Below are 17,721 nucleotides of genomic sequence, written 5' to 3'. Positions count from 1 at the left end.
AGGAGCCCGATTTTCAAACCCGCCGACCCGAAGTCAATCTGACGATCCCGTTTCTGTTACCTATACATACAGAATACATACATATATATAAATGCATACTTATACTCTCCACGTATACATGCTTTTCACTTCCGACGAGCATCGCATCCACATAAGCACGGAGACTCCGGCGACATCCCAAACAGTCGTCTGTGGTGTCTCAAAAGCGAGGGAAAAGCTCCTAACTCGGACCTGACTTTTAGTCGGTTCGTTCCTCAAGTCGGTGGCATTCACTCCTCTAGGCTAGATTGGTAGGTAACCGGAGGTGAATTATCTTTATCATTTCTCTCATTATGGATTTCAATTTGGATCTGAATTCGAATCGTGACAAACATGGATTTTTTTTTTTTTTTTTTATTTTTCAGAATTTTGTTGATTTTGTTTGAGAATTGTTACAATGCAGATTCAATTTTGATTCCGTTTACCATTTTGTTGCTCTTTTAGTGAATTCTGGAATTTTTTTGTTTAGTTCCAAGCAGAAATAGTTTAGGTTTCATATAATTCAGTCATATTCTTTGTGTTTCTCCATTTTATTTTGTCTCCTTAGGAAATGACGTATCTTGCTTCCATTTCGGCCATGGATTTTTTCTTTGTTTTAGGTAGATACTAAAATTCAAAAATAAAAACAATGACCCTTTGTTATAAAATTTTGTTGAAGGAAACTCCAGCAGTCCTTTCTTTGAGGACTGGATTTGTTCTTTTGCTGTGTGGTCCTGAAAATCTTTCATTTCATCTGCGATTACAAATGCTGTCCAAACAAAACTGTGCTTGGTTAGTTGTCATGATATTTAGATCAATGAGGTTTAGTTTAGCTTTCATTTTGTGGTTTTAAGCACATCTCTTACTAGAACAGCAAATCTTTGTACCTATCATAAGATAGATACATATTCCACATACTGTTGATATTTAAGAACTGGCTAATAGTATATGTAATTTGAAGGTTCTCCGTCGTGCTGCATGTTTCTTTACTTTTATTTTTCTAGTCCTTATTTACTTGCACAACAAAAGTCAATTCTTTAGTTATAGTTATACTCACTTGGGGGAAATTATAAATAAGATTTATATTTATTGAAGAGAGTTTTCAATTGTTACACACTGCTTAAGGTGAGCTAAGTGAGTAAAAGAGTATATGTAGTGGAATGAACGTATCTAGTTCTATGTATCTCCCCTCCATTTATAGCATGTGTCCTTGACTGTTACACTGCCTTGGCAAGAGTTCAACAGGTAGTTGGAACACATCCTCCACTACCTCCTAGTGATACAGATGATTTGTGGACAACTTTTGGTATTCTTGTAACATTCTTGATTCTTTGCCAAACGCCATTCTTGGGTTGAGTCCTCTGAGCTAGATTGAGACCACTGCTTGGACTGACTTTCATGGGCCACAACCTTTGGTCAGATCCAATGTGCCTAGATTGGGCATTTAAGAGAGTTTCAAGCGCACTATGGTCCAACTTAGATACTTAGATTGGGCCATGATAACCTACGCTAGCCAGAGCAAGGAAGTAGATAATATTTTGCAACTCCACTGAACCCCATCAGGTTGCCCTTAGTTCTGATGACTTCTTATTTTCCTCTTTTTTTTTTTTTTTTTCTTCCTTTTCTTTCTTCTTTCCTTCTTTCTCTCTCTCCTCCTTCCCCCGTCTCCCCCACCCACACACCCCATGGGCTATGTCTTTGGTCTCAGGAGCCTCCCCCTTGACTTTGGCTAAGTTGCTCATGCAAGTCACCTAAATGCTTGTTCCTTGGGATTGACCATTGTCTGTACCCACCAATGTGTCATTAGGTTTTCCTTTGCATGTACTGTGTTTTATGATTATTGTTAAAGGCATATGAACTTTTTAATTAGCTCCCTATAGGTGGTGTTAAATGATAGTATCAAATTCACTTAGGGAAATTGTAAATAAGATTTATTTTTATTGAAGAGAGTATCAACTATTAAAAAGACTTTATGCAAGATTGCAAGCTAAGTGAGTATGCGAGTATCTGTAATGGAATGGATGTATCTAGTTCTATGCATCTCCCTTCCATTTATAGCATGAGTCATTGATTGTTAAACTTCCCCTAGCAAGAGTTCAGCAGGTAGTTGGAGCATGTCTTCCACTACCTCCTCATGAGTGCCATGACCATTACAGATGTTAGTGGTATGAATGTTGGTATTCTTGTAACATCCTTCACCAAATGCCTTTTCCTGGTTGAGTTCTTTGAGTTAGACCAAGGCCACCATTTGGGCTGAATTTCACGGGCTGCAACCTCTGGTCAAATACAAGGTGCCTAGATTGGGCTTTTGAGTTGGATCTCAGTGCACCTAGGCTAAACTGAGATACTTAGACTGGGCTGCGATACTCTATCTGAGTATCTGGGCTAGTTGGGCCCATTATCCCATCATTTAGAAATGCCCAGTAGAGGGAAAACTTATAGTCTTTCTTTTCTAGGTGAGGATAGATAGGTAGGAGAGGGTGATGGGTGATCTCAGTTGGATATAGATGATAAGAACATTGTTTTAAAGCTATGCAGTTTGAAGATGGCATTTGAATATTTTTGGGATCTAATAAGTACTAGAAAACTTCTGCAACACCTTGCAAATGACATTCAATTAGGTTCTAATTTTTCACTTTTGATACGTGACTCTATGTAACTTCTCATTTCTATTTTTAACAAGATCGTAATCCGGATTGTATATGAAAAGCCATGTAGTTGTCACTCCATTAGAGGTTCCAGCCTGTCTATTAGCTAGAACTTGTTCCTTTTCCAGATAATGCGTTAGGCCGTTTCTTCGCTTTACTTTGTGGCTATTTCCATTTTAGACGTTCACTCCACCGCTCCCCCACCACCAAAGTATCGTGCAACTGTGCATATGTGATGTGTCAATGAATGAGCAACATACTTGCCGTAAGAAAAGAGATCAAGCCGTAGATCTTTATTTCTCGTTTACAGATGTCAATGCATAGTTCCGTAACTGTGCATCTTTCTTCCTTGCTGCTAGGATAAATATTGATTGAAGAGAGCCCATTTCGAAGTGTGCTCTTTGTTTCATTCTATATATCTTATTATATTATACTGAAATTGTGATCCATCTTTATCAGCAGAAGCATAGATCTGAGAATGAGGGCACTTATTCTTGTTGGAGGATTTGGCACTCGGTTGAGGCCATTGACTCTCAGTGTCCCAAAACCACTTGTTGAATTTGCAAACAAACCCATGATTTTGCATCAGGTACTTTCATGGATATGCTGTTTCTCTGGATCCATCTTCAGTCATGTTATAAAAGTTTTCTAATTTCTAAATGAAACCGTCTGTTTTTTTTGTTTTTCTTTTTCCTGTTTCCAAATATTATGCTTTCTGGGTAACTAACCATTTTTTCTTATTATCAGATTGAGGCTCTTAGGGCTGTTGGAGTGACTGAAGTGGTCCTGGCTATCAACTACCAGCCAGAGGTCAACTTTTCTTTGATGTCTATAGGTGGCTTCATTCAATGGATGATATAAAATGGGGAATAAACTAATGCTACATCATCTTTATATTGCAGGTGATGATGAACTTCTTGAAAGAATTTGAAACAAAGCTTGAAATCAAGATTATGTGCTCACAAGAGACTGAGCCACTTGGTACTGCTGGTCCCCTTGCTTTGGCTAGGGATAAACTGATAGATGATTCTGGTGAGCCATTTTTTGTGCTAAATAGTGATGTTATCAGTGAATATCCTTTCAAAGAGATGATTGAATTTCATAAATCCCATGGAGGAGAGGCTTCTATAATGGTAACCAAGGTAAATCCCCAATTGCATACCCCTTTTGCTTAGATATTTTATTTGGATGATTGGAACTTATTTAGCATTTAATGTGAAAAATTATACTCATTTATTGAAATAGGTGGATGAACCTTCTAAGTATGGTGTTGTTGTGATGGAAGAATCCACTGGGAAAGTAGAGAGGTTTGTGGAGAAGCCAAAGATATTTGTGGGCAACAAGATCAATGCTGGGATTTACCTACTTAACCCTTCAGTCCTAGACCAAATTGAGTTGAAACCAACGTCGATTGAGAAAGAAGTGTTCCCCAAAATTGCAGCCGAGAATAAACTCTATGCCATGGTCTTGCCAGGTTTCTGGATGGACATAGGACAGCCAAGGGATTACATCACTGGCCTGAGACTCTACCTCGAATCTCTGAGGAAGAAATCTTCACCTAAACTGGCTTCTGGAGCTCACATCGTTGGAAATGTCCTAGTGGACGAGACTGCCAAAATCGAAGAGGGATGCTTGATAGGACCAGACGTTGCTATAGGTCCAGGCTGTGTGATTGAGTCAGGGGTTAGGCTCTCTCGCTGCACTGTCATGCGCGGGGTGCGAATCAAGAAGCACACGTGCATTTCAAGCAGCATTATCGGTTGGCATTCCACCGTTGGGCAGTGGGCTCGGGTGGAGAACATGACCATTCTCGGAGAGGATGTGCATATCTGCGACGAGATTTACAGCAATGGAGGTGTAGTTCTCCCCCACAAAGAAATCAAATCCAGCATCTTGAACCCAGAGATCGTAATGTGAATCATCCATCATCTTTCATTATATATAAAACACCACCCTGGTTCTGTTTTTTTGGATTACTTCATTTTCTCAGTTGTTCTGAATATTTCTTGATGTTGTTCATTTTGTTGTAAAAGTGGGTTGAGAAGTATAGTCCATGGCTGGCTTGTTGGTTTTGATTTTTGAAATGTGTAGTTTGTATGTATTTATAGAAATGAATCGTTTTCGCGTCCCTTTTCTTTTATCTGGTCTGGGAGTGAAGACTGCAAACTTAAAGGGACATTTTCACTACTAAACTCCTGATTTTTATTTTTTCAAATTGATAGAGTGTTTGGTAAATAGTTGTTAGCGGCAATTTATATCGTGTACCAGGGTGTGCATTGCATTACGACGTCGTTTTTTTTTTTTTTTTTTTTTTACAAATTTTTCTTTCCAGGTGTTGGCTGTTAATTTTTATTTTATTTTTTATTTTTATTTTATTATAAAATCTCATGTTTTAAAAATGTACATAATTATCATAATTGTATAAAAGAATGTACATAATTGTATAACAAAATACACATACTCTTTTTTGAAAAGACAATACACATAATCTAACATAATACACCTAAACTTTTAACATAATACACATAAACTCTTAACATAATACACATAAACTCTTAACACAATACACATAAATTCATTGTTTCGGATGTACATAATTGTATAAAAAAATGTACATAATTGTATACCATAATGTACATAATTGCGTCAACTTCCTACACAACTTAACAAAACGACGTCGTTTTGAGAGGCGCGAGGCGCACAATGCTGTGTGCTCTGTGGTGCAGGGTATAACGACATGGCATACAACGGCATGGCCTGCGCCACCGTTTTTAGGAGAATCTCTTTTCCCGCCTGGGACAAGAATTTTTTATTCCATGCACCGATCCGGCTGACAAGCTTCTCCTCAAAGTAAGCGAAAACCGCCCTCCGGTTTCTCCCCACTACGGAAGGTAACCCCAGGTACCGGCTAATATCATCCGCCTGATTTACCCCCAAAAGATTCGCCACCTGCGTCCTGGTTTCAACCATCGTGTTCCGGCTAAAACTGATGTTGGATTTTTCAAAGTTAACCGATTGGCCAGACAACTCTTCATACTCCCGCAAACACCTCCGCTTCCTGACTGTTCACCTTAAAGAACAGCAAACTGTCGTCAGCAAAAAAGAGATGAGACACCGGCGCCGCCCCCCTCACTACCCTGCACCCATGTATCCCTCCTCTGTCCTGGACCCGCTGTAGCAGTAAGGATAAGCCCTCGACACAAAGAATGAACAAGTAAGGTGAAAGAGGATCACCCTGCCTGAGCCCCCTCGTCGGAACCACCTCCCCAACCACATTACCATTGACTGTGATGTTATATTTGACCGTAGTCACACATAACATTATGAGTTGCACCCACCTCTCCCCAAACCCCAAACCCCAAACCCAATAACATGCGGTTGAGAAACTCCCACTCCATTTTGTCGTATGCCTTGGCCATGTCTAACTTCAATGCTGCCCACCCAACCTCCCCCGTCGTTTTCCTGCGTAAATAGTGCCTCACCTCCGCCGCCACCAAGATGTTATCAGTAATCAGCCTCCCCGGTAAGAACGCACTCTCGGACTTCGAGACAATGTGTTTGAGCAGATTCTTCATCCGGTTAGCCAACATCTTAGCCATTACCTTGTAAACCACATTACACAAGGCAATGGGTCTGAGATCAGAAACCAACTCGGGGACCTTCTTTTTCGGAATGAGAACAATGTTCGTCGTGTTTAGTTCCGAAGGAAATTGACCCGTTTCGAGGCATCCCAAGAAAAATTCAGTTACATCCTTCCACACCACCCCCCCCAAAAATTATGAAAGAATCCCGGGTTCATACCATCCGGACCAGGGGCCTTATCCGAAGCCATAGCAAAAATCGCCTCACGCACCTCCTCCGCCCTAAACGGCCGTAATAGCTCTATATTCATATCCCCTGTCACACGTAGCCGAAGGTTGTCAAAAAAATTGGCACCACGGCAACCCCCAGATGTGAAAATCCCCTCATAATAACGCACCACCAAGGAATCCAGCTCTTGACCTTCCACCCAGCTACCCTCCCCATCCCTGAGTTTTAGCGAACGATTCTTCCTCTTTCTATTAGACACAGAAAGATGGAAACACCTGGTGTTCCTGTCCCCCTCCCTCAGCCAGTGCTGTTTGGCCCTTTGTTTCCAGTACATATCCTCCTGCTTCAACAATAACTGTAATTCGTCATTTAACTGGTTAAAAACCCCCAACTCTCGAGCCCCTGTTCAACCCCTGAGTGGCCTCAACTGACGTCGTATCACCTCAATCCTCTTGCCAAACCGATGGCACCGTTCCCTCCCACCCCCCACCCCCAACTCACCAGACGCTCCCCACACAAGGCTAGTTTCTCATGTAAACTCCTATTCCCTGTTTCACCCCAGGCCTCCCTCACCACCCCTCCACATTCCTCGTCCAGTAACCAGGCATTTTCAAACCTGAAACCCTTATGTCTCCTCACCTCTCGAGTTTCATACACATCCAAAAATAGCGCAGCATGATCGAACATATCGGTTTCTAAACAATAGACCCGAGCTCCCTCATGAAGACCCCTCCACTCCCCATTGGCCACCACCCTATCCAACCGCTCTTCTATCCAGTCCACAATTGTAACACCCCTAAATTTTAAAACTTTTAATGCTTATGAAATAAAGGCAATTCTATTACTAAATCCCAAACAGAGCATAACTAAACATAATTGTTGGGGAGCTATGCCACATCTGAGCTGGAGAATTCAGATGCACAGGCTAAACTTTCTGAACAACAAAAATCCAAATCAATGTCATAGTACAACATCAATGCACGTAGGCCGATAAAAGAACTAATCTAGCTAGGTCCACGGGTCCAACTAGCGCGCCCCGGAGCTACTCATCTGTGCCAAAAAGCTAAATATATCTGTTCAGCGAATAATGATGGTAACCCACTCCAACGCGTTAAATACAATATAGGTAGATATATATATGGAAAATCATTTTGAAGCCGGAATACAAATATACTTATGAAACTCTAGTTTAAAATCGAGGATAGACTCAATCAAGCAAAGGTAGGCACATTCAATATAATTAATCACACACATAAAGATTCTAGCATGCACCCTAAGGTCACAAGACTATTCCATATCAATCATATCAGTATTCAATCAACCACGATAAATCACGTTTATACATTTGATGGTGCCGCAGGACCCTTCACGTGCCCATACACGAAGTGTTAGTGCATATAGCTCTGGCATGGCCCCGAAGCACCCTGCCTATACCGCAGCACAAGGAGATTGATCGCAACCAATCGATGAACCGCAGCTCATTATATCATAACGTTTGATCGCAACTAAACGGTGGACCGCAGCCCGATGATTATGTATATCTGATCGCAACCAGATTATGGACCGCAACCCTATATATATATATATATATATATATATATATATATATATATATATATATCTAGTATACTAATAAGAGCCCAAGAGAGTTAGGCCTATAATGGGTAGAAAAAATGGCGGTCACATATTTTAATCAAATGAATGGCTCAGATTAATTAAAAGATTGATCAGGTTTAAATTTTACACTAAAATTTCCTAAAATACCCACACACCGTTACTAATTTCGTTAAAATTTTAAGAATTGCCGTTAGTTCACCGTTAACTTACTCATTGATTTCAATAAAAAAAGGTCTTAGGTTCGAGCCTCATCCCAATCAAAGTCACCGTTAATTTACTCATTGATTTCAATAAAAAAAGGTCTTAGGTTCGAACCTCATCCCAATCAAAGTTGGCATAATTAGTACTCTATTTTACTCTTATTAAATTATATAAATAATAATTTAGTAGTTACAACAAAAAATAATACATATGCATTTCTTTAATTTAGAATTATGTGTCCACAATGCCTTTATTCAAAAAAAAAAAATTATTCATTATCAATCAATTAAATAAGAGAAATAATTTTATTAGTTATATTGTCTTTATTTTTCTTCAATATAAAAATTCTTTATATTCAAATTTATTAATTGATTATATTCGCTACATTATCCTTACAATGTCTTTATTCATTGAAAAAAATTTATTAATTATCAATAAATTAATTAAAAGAAATATTTTCATTAGTTATATTGTCTTTATTTTTCTCAAATGTAAAAATTTTTACATTCAAATTCATCAATTGATTATATTCACTACATTATCTATTATCTTTTTTGTGCACTATTTTTCTAATTAAATATCAAAGTTATAATACAAAATAATGCTATATATTTATTTGCCAAGTATTTTATTAATACCATGAAAAAATTAAAAAAAATATAATTAATAAAGCCAATCATATTAACTACTTGAGAGATTTTGTGACAACGAGAGTATTCAAATCACACAATAAATTGAAGTGAGAACTACCTCGCAATGTCCTTGTTTGACAATCAGCAGTTAGCGGTTAGCGTTAGCGGATTATACTAGCGGATTTGACCAGCGAATTTATTTAATTATTAACATTGGGTAGAAAAAATGACTGCCAAATTATTAAATAAAATGAATGGTTCATATTGTTCAGGTTTTAATTTTTTCTTTTAAGATTTTCTAATTTATCCTTAATTATATGATTATCCATTTAGCTTTTCCGTTAATTCACCGTTAGTCTAATTCTAATATTAAAGTCTAATATAGAATTATAACTACACCATTAATCTAATTCTAATATTAAAGTCTTAATAGAACTTAACCACAAATCCTAATGTCGGAATCTCCTCAAACAATATTAGTATATATTTAATATTTTATGTCCTAATTTTTATTTGTTCTCCCTTATGTCCCGTATTTGGTTTCAACCATACCTATACAATTATTTTATTGACAATTATAATCAATCTTGACTATATTATCTTGCATTTGTAAACTTAGAATTACCTATTTAACCTGCACGGGCTTAGCTCAATGGTTTAGTGGGTAGTATTTGGAAGAAGAGACGAAGGTTTGAACCTCGGCGGCTGCAGTGCGGGAATTATGTCCAAAGTGGGCAGATTCCTTGTGTGTATCAGCATTTGGCCCTGTCTGCTGAACCATTGAGTCACCGTGATTTACAACTTCCCACAATGCTCTGTCGGGTCGGAGTGTGGGGGACCTTGGGGTTGGGGACTCAACCTTTGGGAGAAGAATTACCTATTTAAATACGCAAATTCAACCTTCAATTATCTATGCATGAACAATTTCAATATAATCCTGCCTTAATATACTTTATAGTACTTATTTAAAAAAAAAGGCATTGGACATTATCCCAATCGCGCAATGCGCGTAAAAAACTAGTATATATATATATATATATATATATATATATATATATATATATATATATATATATATATATATAACACCCGATGGTTCTCAACCCATCTAACTGCCTATATAGCCAATTGATTGCAACCAATTGGGGTATCATGCACAATTAACACATAAGCCAAGCACATGCAACCCACATTAACACATAAGGAGGGGGGAATCATTGGGGAACACTTATCCTTATATAACTTATGCGTGGCCAACCACATTAAACTACTCGAGACACGCCTAAGGGGTCATGCACCTTCCTCCTAGGCCAACGGAATACCAATTCGACTAGCATGCAATACATAAGACTCTTCCATCCTAAGAATGGTACCCGATACATCAACTAGACTCATATACGACAAACGGGGTACAATGGGACGCGGGGACACATTAAACGGGGGAAAACATCGTGACTCACACCGAAATTCCAGCGGGTGGAGGGCTACCCGCCGGCGGCGAGTCACAAGGCAGCGGGTGCCCGACGGGCAGTCGCCTGCCCGCCGGCTGCCCGCTGGCAAGAGGCGTTGGGCAGCGGGTAGGTGGCGGGTACCCCTGCCCCCACTTACCCCCCACTGACTCCTATGTAATAAATTGGTCCCGGGATCCCTCGTGGAACCCGAAACCATGTCCAGACACATTTAAACACAAACGACGACACCACGTAATCAAGTAACGGATTAAAATCAAGAACCCCACCAAATACATTCTAACACGACTCCTAAACATGCCAAGACTCAACACCCGAACATGCAAAATCCCACCCAAACATACCAGGAATAACACAACACGAAATCCACGTTTTAACCCTAGGGCTCTAGTCATAATTAAAACACAAGATCACTTATATAATTTATCTTAGAATCAAGAACATCAAGATTATCACATAAGTATCAAGATTAACACATAAACATCAAGATCATCCCATAAACATCAAGATTATCTCATAAACACCAAGATTATCTCATAAACACCATATCAATCTCAGGCAAAGCCTTATCAAGACGCAAGCACAGAATCATATATCAAGGAGCCAATGAAGAAGATTATAGCAAGGAAAATAGGTTTTGTTGAGACATGGGTTACCTCTTAGCCTTAAGTAGAATCCTTGGCTACTAAGGTTCTTTCTCTAAGATCTCCTCTTCGTGATTTCTCCTACGTTTGGTGGTAGGGAAATTCTTGGGAATTCTTGTGTGGTGGAATCTATTGTGGTGGGATTTGTAGGTGCCTCCTAGGTCCTTATATATATTTAAGAGTCCTAACTAAGGTTTGAAAGGTAAGGATTCACTTATTCTATTCCTTATAGGACTAAGGTTTTGGTTTAGAGATAAGGGTCCATGATCCATGGTGGACCCCTTCTTAATTAATTAAGGGAATTTAAATCTCTTTTAATGGCAAGCAATTAAATAATTAGTCTGGGTTAGAGGCCGTAACACGGGGTGTTACAACAGTCCCCTTCCCCCGCCCCCATGTGAAAGGATATCCCAACGTGGGCAAACTACTCAATCCACAATACTCCAAAGTTTCCGAAAACCCCTGTAACAGGCCCACGGGATGTGGTCTACCCCCCTCTTCTCCGCCTGGGATTCTAAATAATTGAAATCCCCCACCATGACCCACGACAACCTTGATCTACCACCCAAACTTCTTAACAGCTGCCAAGCCTCTCTTCTCCGTCCCCTGTCCGGGAACCCATAATAGCAAGTTAGCCCCCATCTCTCCTCCCCCTCACCTCTAAATCAATATGATTCTTACTATAGCTTAACAGACTCGCCATATTATTCGTAAACCACAACAGTGCAAAACCCCCACTCCGTCCCACATTATCTACATGAAATAAACCCTCAAATCCTAGTTTCACCCTCAGTCTTTCTGCATGATCTCTGTTTACCATTGTTTCCATTAAGTAAATAAAGTCGGGTTTCTTAACGGCGGCAAGAGCCGCAACCTCCCGAACTGTCCGTGGATTACCCAAGCCACGGTAGTTCCAACTCAACACACTCATTGGGCACGGCGGTCCTGAGCCTTAGGACCCGCCAAAACAATGAAAGACCACTATCCCCCATAACCACATCTGCCTGTGGTTCCCCATCTCCCCGACGCCAACGAGACACCGGCTTCTTCCTCACCAGCCCCTTTATCACTGCCCGAACACCCCAATACCACACCTACCTTCCCGTTCACCCCTCCTAGTTTTCAAACTCGTGACCAGCCACTGGTCTCCAACCTCCCTTCCATCCCTGCCACTGCCCGCCCTCATACAACTCCCAATGAGAATGTGTCGGGTTCAACAACTGCCTCCCTCACGAGAGCACAGAAGCGATCAATGTGGCTAAGAATGCCACAATAAAAGCAGAATCGATGTAAACGCTCATATTTAAAAAAGATCCAGGACCACATACCGTCACGGCGTATGAGTTTCATTCTACGTTTCACCGGTTTGTGTACATCTAAAGCCACTCGAATTTGGAAAAAGCTTCTGCCTAGTCCCGTGTTCACCGCATCCAGTTTCTTGAAACGGCTGACGTAATTGCCGATCTATTCGAGGATGGGATCCGCCGTGTAGCCATATGGTAGGTCGTAAACCTGCACCCATATCGGCAGTTCAAACAAAGCCACCGACGCTGGAATGTCTATGGCTTCTAGCATGGCACACACCAACGATGAATTCTCAAAAGCCCAGGGCCCTTGTTCGAGAACGAATCGCGCATCTGACTCCAGGTAAAATTCAAAGAGGAATAGGTTGGTCTGAACCTCCACCACCTTGACTCCCTTCGCAGGTCTCCAGGACGCCGCCATCACCCTCTTCATGGTGTCAAACTTCACCGCCCGATCTGTAAGAAACCGGCCGACGAGAGAACACGCCCTCTCCTCATTTGTTACAGGCGGATCGACTCCCTCCACTGGCGGTATGCCACTCTCCTCGTCCTCCAGCGTGATGTCGGACCATCGGTTAGTGATATCGTCCATGTTGACGCGCAGACAGAGTAGACAGAACAGGACAATCGTACACAGTGAGTATAGAATAATCGTAAACAAAGAGAATAGATCATGATCGGACATGCATGGAAACACCCCATTATATATCTTGGGAGGGAGAAACCCTTATCTTAGGGAGAGAGAACGTGCGACGTGCATCGTGCGTATAAAAAAATGTATAGTAGAATACATGATTCTATTACTTTTACCAAATTTCACTTTTTCTTTTCTTATAAAATATAAATATATTTTGAAATAAATTTGATTGATTTAAAAAAAAAAAATTGTTCCTTAGCCAAACCAACACAACACCTTTATCCACATATGTAACTTTAAATTCGGACAAGAATTTTATTTCATGTGTAGCATAATATGTTCTTGCTAGTTTTGTTGTTGTTGTTGTTGTTGTTGTTGTTGTTATTATTATTTTTTGTTTTTTTTTTTTTGGGTGAAAGGAAATAGTAATCACTATTTGAGGGTGTAGATTGAGTACCGACCAAACTCAGTGTTTATTGTTGGTTTGATTTCTAAATAAGGATTATCATTATATATATATATATATATATATATATATATATATATATATATATATATATATATATATATATATATATATGGTAGGATATATCCCGACCGACACAACTCGGATTTTCTCGTTCTTTGTGCAGGTTTTACAGGTCGGACATTCTTAAAGGAGTGACGGTCGGACCCGACCGGCGGACTTCCCGACCAGGGTTTTATCAGCCGTTCGGTGGGCCTTATCTTACGAAGAGTCAAGGATCTCGAGAAGAGGCACGTGGCAGTGTTACACGTTGACAGAGAGGGCTTGCCGGGTGAAGACGCGTGGAGGCTACGTGGGTTACATGCCGGCCGGCCGGAGATGTGTCTCCGGCCTAGAGGCTATAAATACCCACGGCGGCTACAGTGAGAGGGACTTTTGGACGATTGATAAATTATCTACAGAGCTGCCCGACCGCAGTCAGTCGGCTCTCGGGATAATCACTTAGATTATATTAGGTCCTTCTTGATCAATAAAATAGCTCTATTTGTTATTATTTGATCTCCTTTAAGTACTTGGACTGCTTAACACATGGAATTAGTACTTTCATTTTGGCGCCGTCCGTGGGGACCAGGTACGAAAGCTATCGTAAACGAGTACCATATCCTTCTTATCACCATGTTTCCGTTCATGTACCAAGCACCCGAGGATGAGCAAGCGGACGCAGCAAGTTCATCCGACCACCAACGTACACAGTATCAAGGTCAGACAGTTGACCTGAACCTCAACCTATCACCACCACGATCGGCGGGCCCGAACCCGGTTAATTATATTCAACCAGTGTATCCAACGCCCGGGCAACAATATCCGTTCCCGGAGAGTTATCCATATCCGGTTCCACCTCCTTAATATGGGTGTTGTCATGGGACACAAATGTATTATCCACCACCAACCGGTTATCCGCAATTTATGCCTGCGTACACGGCTCCAGCTTCCGCTCCCCCGAACTACCCGACCATGCTGACTGAGCCGGAGCTTCAGCCCGCTCCCCGGGCTAGACGCTCGGATCGTTCGAGGTTGGGGTCGCAGGGGGCTGAGGTCATGGAGGAACCACGGTAGGCTCCACATGTTCAGCCGGAAACACACGCTCAGGTGGCTGAAGACCCTGAGATAGAAGCCAACCGGGCGATGGCATTCGAGCGGCTCCGACCAGCAATGAGGTAAAGATTGGGACCGCAGGATCCGAACACGCGCTTGGTTGATTCTCCCATGCGAGCGGCCAGTCAATTGGGATCGTCAGGACACAATGGGCCTCAAGCGCATCGACGACGCCGGGCTCGGGAACCGGCCCGCACGGTCGACCAAGACGAGACCCGAGGAATGTTAAACGATCTTCGCGCAGAATTTACTCGCTGGCAGAACGAGCACGCCTCAAGGCCTCCTCCCGATCATACCGCTTCATTATTGCGGACACCCTTGACGGCGGAGATCATGGCTCAACCCTACCTACTTGATTTGCGAATCCCCGGAAACAAAGAATATGACGGCCGGACAGACCCGGAGGTGCACGTCAACACTTACTATGGAAATATGATGATGATGGGAGCGACTGACGTCGTGATGTGCCGAGCCTTCTACTCGACGCTTTCTAGTCGAGCGGCCGAGTGGTTCAGGACCTTGCAACCGGGATCCATATCTGATTTCGCCAGTTTGGCGACCAAGTTCATGCGAAAGATTATCACTTCCAAAGTTATCCGGAAGCCTTACATTTATCTTGAGAGGGCTAAGCACCTAGAAGGAGAAAGCTTTACCGAATTTCTAGTCAAGTGGAAGGCGGCGGTCAGGGAGGTCGAGCCAATGGACGACCTGACGGCCATTCACATGTTGCACATTTCTCTTCGAGCTGGTTATCTATACCAGGATTTTATACTCCATCCGCCTGCTACTTATGAAGAAGCCCTCCGTAGAGTGACGGATTATGCTAACGCTGGTGAGGCCAATGCCGTCAAGAGATCGCAAGAGGTTGGCACGTCATCCCGAAAGCCTTCCGGTCGGGCGGATCATCGGTCGGGTGAAGATCATCCCCGACCCCGAACACGGCCGGGAGAGTTTATGGCCTTAAACCGATCTGCAGCGGAGGCCATGCAATACGCCCAGTCCTCTAATCTTATTCGTCTACCTCATCCCGGGCTGGATGGGAAGGATAAGTCGAAACATTGCGCTTATCATCGATGTGCTAGGCATGACACAGAGGAATACACGCATTTAAAGCAGCTGCTGGAAGATTTACTCCAATCGGGGAAGTTGGATAAGTGTGTTGGCAGGAGAGAAAAGAATAAAAAACCGGGTGAAAGAAAAGATCACAGACGGTCTCATCATCGTTCTGACCGATCGGATCAAGACCGAAGAGATCCCGATCCCCCGTCGGGTGGACGATCAACATCCAAAGACCATCTATGTTATATTTGGGGATTTGGAAGATGCTTCCCAGGCTCGGGAAAGTTGCCCGGTCGCGATCGTCGACTCCCGGGAAACCGGTAAGAGGCAAAAGATAGAACTAATAACCTTCTCTCTTAAAGACCAGCCGGAAAGTGGAGACAATGGGATGGAATCCCTTGTTGTCACGATTGATATTATGGAAACCGATGTCCAAAGAGTAATGGTGGACAACCGGAGCAGTGTGAACGTCCTTTATTTGGACGTGTTTGGGAAGCTAAAATTGGACAAGCGAGAGCTGATTCAGGTCGGCATGCCCTTGTTAGGATTTACCGGGACTACCATTCGCCCTGAGGGAAAAATCGTGCTCCCGGTTGAGCTTGGAACCCCACCAAGATCAATAAAGACAGAGTTGGAATTTGTGGTGGTCAACCTTCATTGTGTTCACAATGTCATCTTGGGCCGACCGACCATTATGAGGATCGGCGGGATCATATCAATGCCTCACTTATGCATGAAGTTCCCAACCCTGGCCGGTGTTGGAGTTTTACGAGGTGACGTGCAATCGGCGAGAAAATGTTAATCCCGGGCCGTCAATCGGCGTGATGCCAGTTCTTCGGAAGCTGTCAAAGATCAGAAGGAACAACCCGAGCCCTCTGAGGAAATAGAGGAGGTTCCTTTGTAAGGAGCGACCAGAGAGGAAGATAAAGATCGGTCGGGCCCTCACCCCTGAATTACGACTGGAAGTGTTGGCGATCCTCCGGGAATTCGCTGATATATTTGCATGGGGGCCTGAAGATATGCCTGGGATTGACCGAACTGTAATCTGCCACAAGTTAGCTGTAGATCCCGCGACTAAACCGGTCGTTCAAAAGACTCGGCATTTATCCTCCGATCGCCGAGAGTTCGTTCGAGATGAGGTGAAGAAAATGGCTGCAATTGGGCACATCCGCCCGGTCACTTATCCTGAGTGGGTGGCCAACATTGTACTCGTTCCAAAGCCTCTGTCCTGGAGGATGTGCATTGACTTCACCGACTTGAACAAAGCATGCCTGCTAGATCCTTACCCATTGCCGAGCATCCACCAGATGGTTGACATGACGAAACGGTCGGGGCTGAGCTGATGAGCTTCATGGACGCTTTCAAAGGTTATCATCAAATCATGATGAACCATGGAGATGAGAGTAAGACGGCCTTTGTCACGCCTAACGGGTTGTATTGTTACCGGTTATGCCGTTCGGCCTCCGAAATGCAGGAGCGACTTATCAGCGAATGATCAATATGCTCTTTGAGGACCTACTAGGCTAAACGATGGAAGCTTAAATCGACGATATGCTAGTGAAGAGTCGGGACCCAGCAGATCATACTCGGGATCTCCGACAGTGCTTTCAAATCATGCGGAAGTACCAGCTACGTTTGAATCCTAACAAGTGCACGTTTGCTGTGCAAACGGTAAAATTTCTTGGCTACATGATGACGAAGAGAGGGATCGAGCCAAACCCCGCCAAGGTCAAAGCAATTCTTGACATGCAGCCACCCACGACCGTTCGGGAGGTGCAATAGTTGACCGGGCGAGTGGCAGCCCTGAGCCGATTTCTTTCAAAGTTGGCCGAGCGCGCTTTACCGTTCTGATAGTACTAATTCCACGTAGTGTGGTCAAAGTAATAATACGACCAGGTTAAAACAAGTAAAACTTTTATTGATCGTGTAAAAGGACTTAATACAATCTAAGTGGCTATTCCGAGGGCCGACTGACTGCGGTCGGGATGCTCTGTAAATAGCCTATCGATCGTTCCAAAAGTCCTTCACACTGTTGCCGCCGTGGGTATTTATAGCCGCTAG

At 42.5% G+C, this 17,721-nt stretch overlaps 3 protein-coding genes across 7 annotated transcripts; 2 read left to right on the top strand and 1 right to left on the bottom strand.

Annotated features, from left to right (window-relative positions):
• On the top strand, positions 1–4,853 carry LOC109153843 (mannose-1-phosphate guanylyltransferase 1-like). Of its 5 annotated transcripts, none has more exons than XM_019301722.1 (5): positions 1–294; positions 3,126–3,255; positions 3,414–3,476; positions 3,569–3,808; positions 3,912–4,853. In XM_019301722.1, the coding sequence occupies exons 2-5, from the start codon at positions 3,145–3,147 to the stop codon at positions 4,581–4,583; spliced, it is 1,086 nt and encodes a 361-aa protein (XP_019157267.1). In that variant the 5' UTR covers positions 1–294; positions 3,126–3,144; the 3' UTR covers positions 4,584–4,853. The 5 variants fall into 5 exon arrangements, with proteins under 5 accessions (XP_019157267.1, XP_019157266.1, XP_019157264.1 ...); XM_019301721.1 differs by having other exon boundaries at positions 1–304; positions 3,129–3,255; XM_019301719.1 differs by having other exon boundaries at positions 1–304.
• Positions 4,854–5,312: 459 nt separating this feature from the next.
• Positions 5,313–11,859, bottom strand: LOC109153826. Its single transcript, XM_019301698.1, has 6 exons — positions 11,756–11,859; positions 6,978–7,272; positions 6,520–6,816; positions 6,005–6,418; positions 5,810–5,951; positions 5,313–5,728 (listed from the first exon to the last, which is right to left on the bottom strand). The coding sequence occupies exons 1-6, from the start codon at positions 11,857–11,859 to the stop codon at positions 5,313–5,315; spliced, it is 1,668 nt and encodes a 555-aa protein (XP_019157243.1).
• A 2,964-nt stretch (positions 11,860–14,823) lies between these two features.
• LOC109153825 lies at positions 14,824–16,462 on the top strand. The gene is made up of 2 exons (XM_019301697.1): positions 14,824–15,790; positions 15,924–16,462. Exons 1-2 carry the CDS (start codon positions 14,824–14,826, stop codon positions 16,460–16,462), a joined length of 1,506 nt encoding a protein of 501 aa, XP_019157242.1.
• The last annotated feature ends 1,259 nt before the right edge of the window (positions 16,463–17,721 follow it).

Source organism: Ipomoea nil, unplaced genomic scaffold (genome assembly GCF_001879475.1).
Source record: "Ipomoea nil cultivar Tokyo-kokei standard unplaced genomic scaffold, Asagao_1.1 scaffold2545, whole genome shotgun sequence".
Classification (NCBI taxonomy): domain Eukaryota; kingdom Viridiplantae; phylum Streptophyta; class Magnoliopsida; order Solanales; family Convolvulaceae; genus Ipomoea; species Ipomoea nil.
The sequence above is the reverse complement of the archived record's forward strand: the minus strand, read 5'-3'. Positions and strand labels throughout refer to the sequence as shown.

Bases quoted from the DNA above. Each gene is read 5' to 3' on its own strand.
- LOC109153843 (XM_019301722.1), top strand. From the start codon at position 3,145: ATGAGGGCACTTATTCTTGTTGGAGGATTTGGCACTCGGTTGAGGCCA. The intron at 3,256-3,413 runs GTACTTTCATGG...TCTTATTATCAG, and splicing joins AACCCATGATTTTGCATCAG to ATTGAGGCTCTTAGGGCTGT. The intron at 3,477-3,568 runs GTCAACTTTTCT...TTTATATTGCAG, and splicing joins CTATCAACTACCAGCCAGAG to GTGATGATGAACTTCTTGAA.
- LOC109153826 (XM_019301698.1), bottom strand. From the start codon at position 11,859: ATGGTAAACAGAGATCATGCAGAAAGACTGAGGGTGAAACTAGGATTT. The intron at 6,817-6,977 runs GTGAGTTGGGGG...TTGTTGAAGCAG, and splicing joins CCTTGTGTGGGGAGCGTCTG to GAGGATATGTACTGGAAACA. The intron at 6,419-6,519 runs GTGCGTGAGGCG...GTGGTGTGGAAG, and splicing joins GGCCGTTTAGGGCGGAGGAG to GATGTAACTGAATTTTTCTT.
- LOC109153825 (XM_019301697.1), top strand. From the start codon at position 14,824: ATGTTAAACGATCTTCGCGCAGAATTTACTCGCTGGCAGAACGAGCAC. The intron at 15,791-15,923 runs GTGAAAGAAAAG...GGGATTTGGAAG, and splicing joins AGAAAAGAATAAAAAACCGG to ATGCTTCCCAGGCTCGGGAA.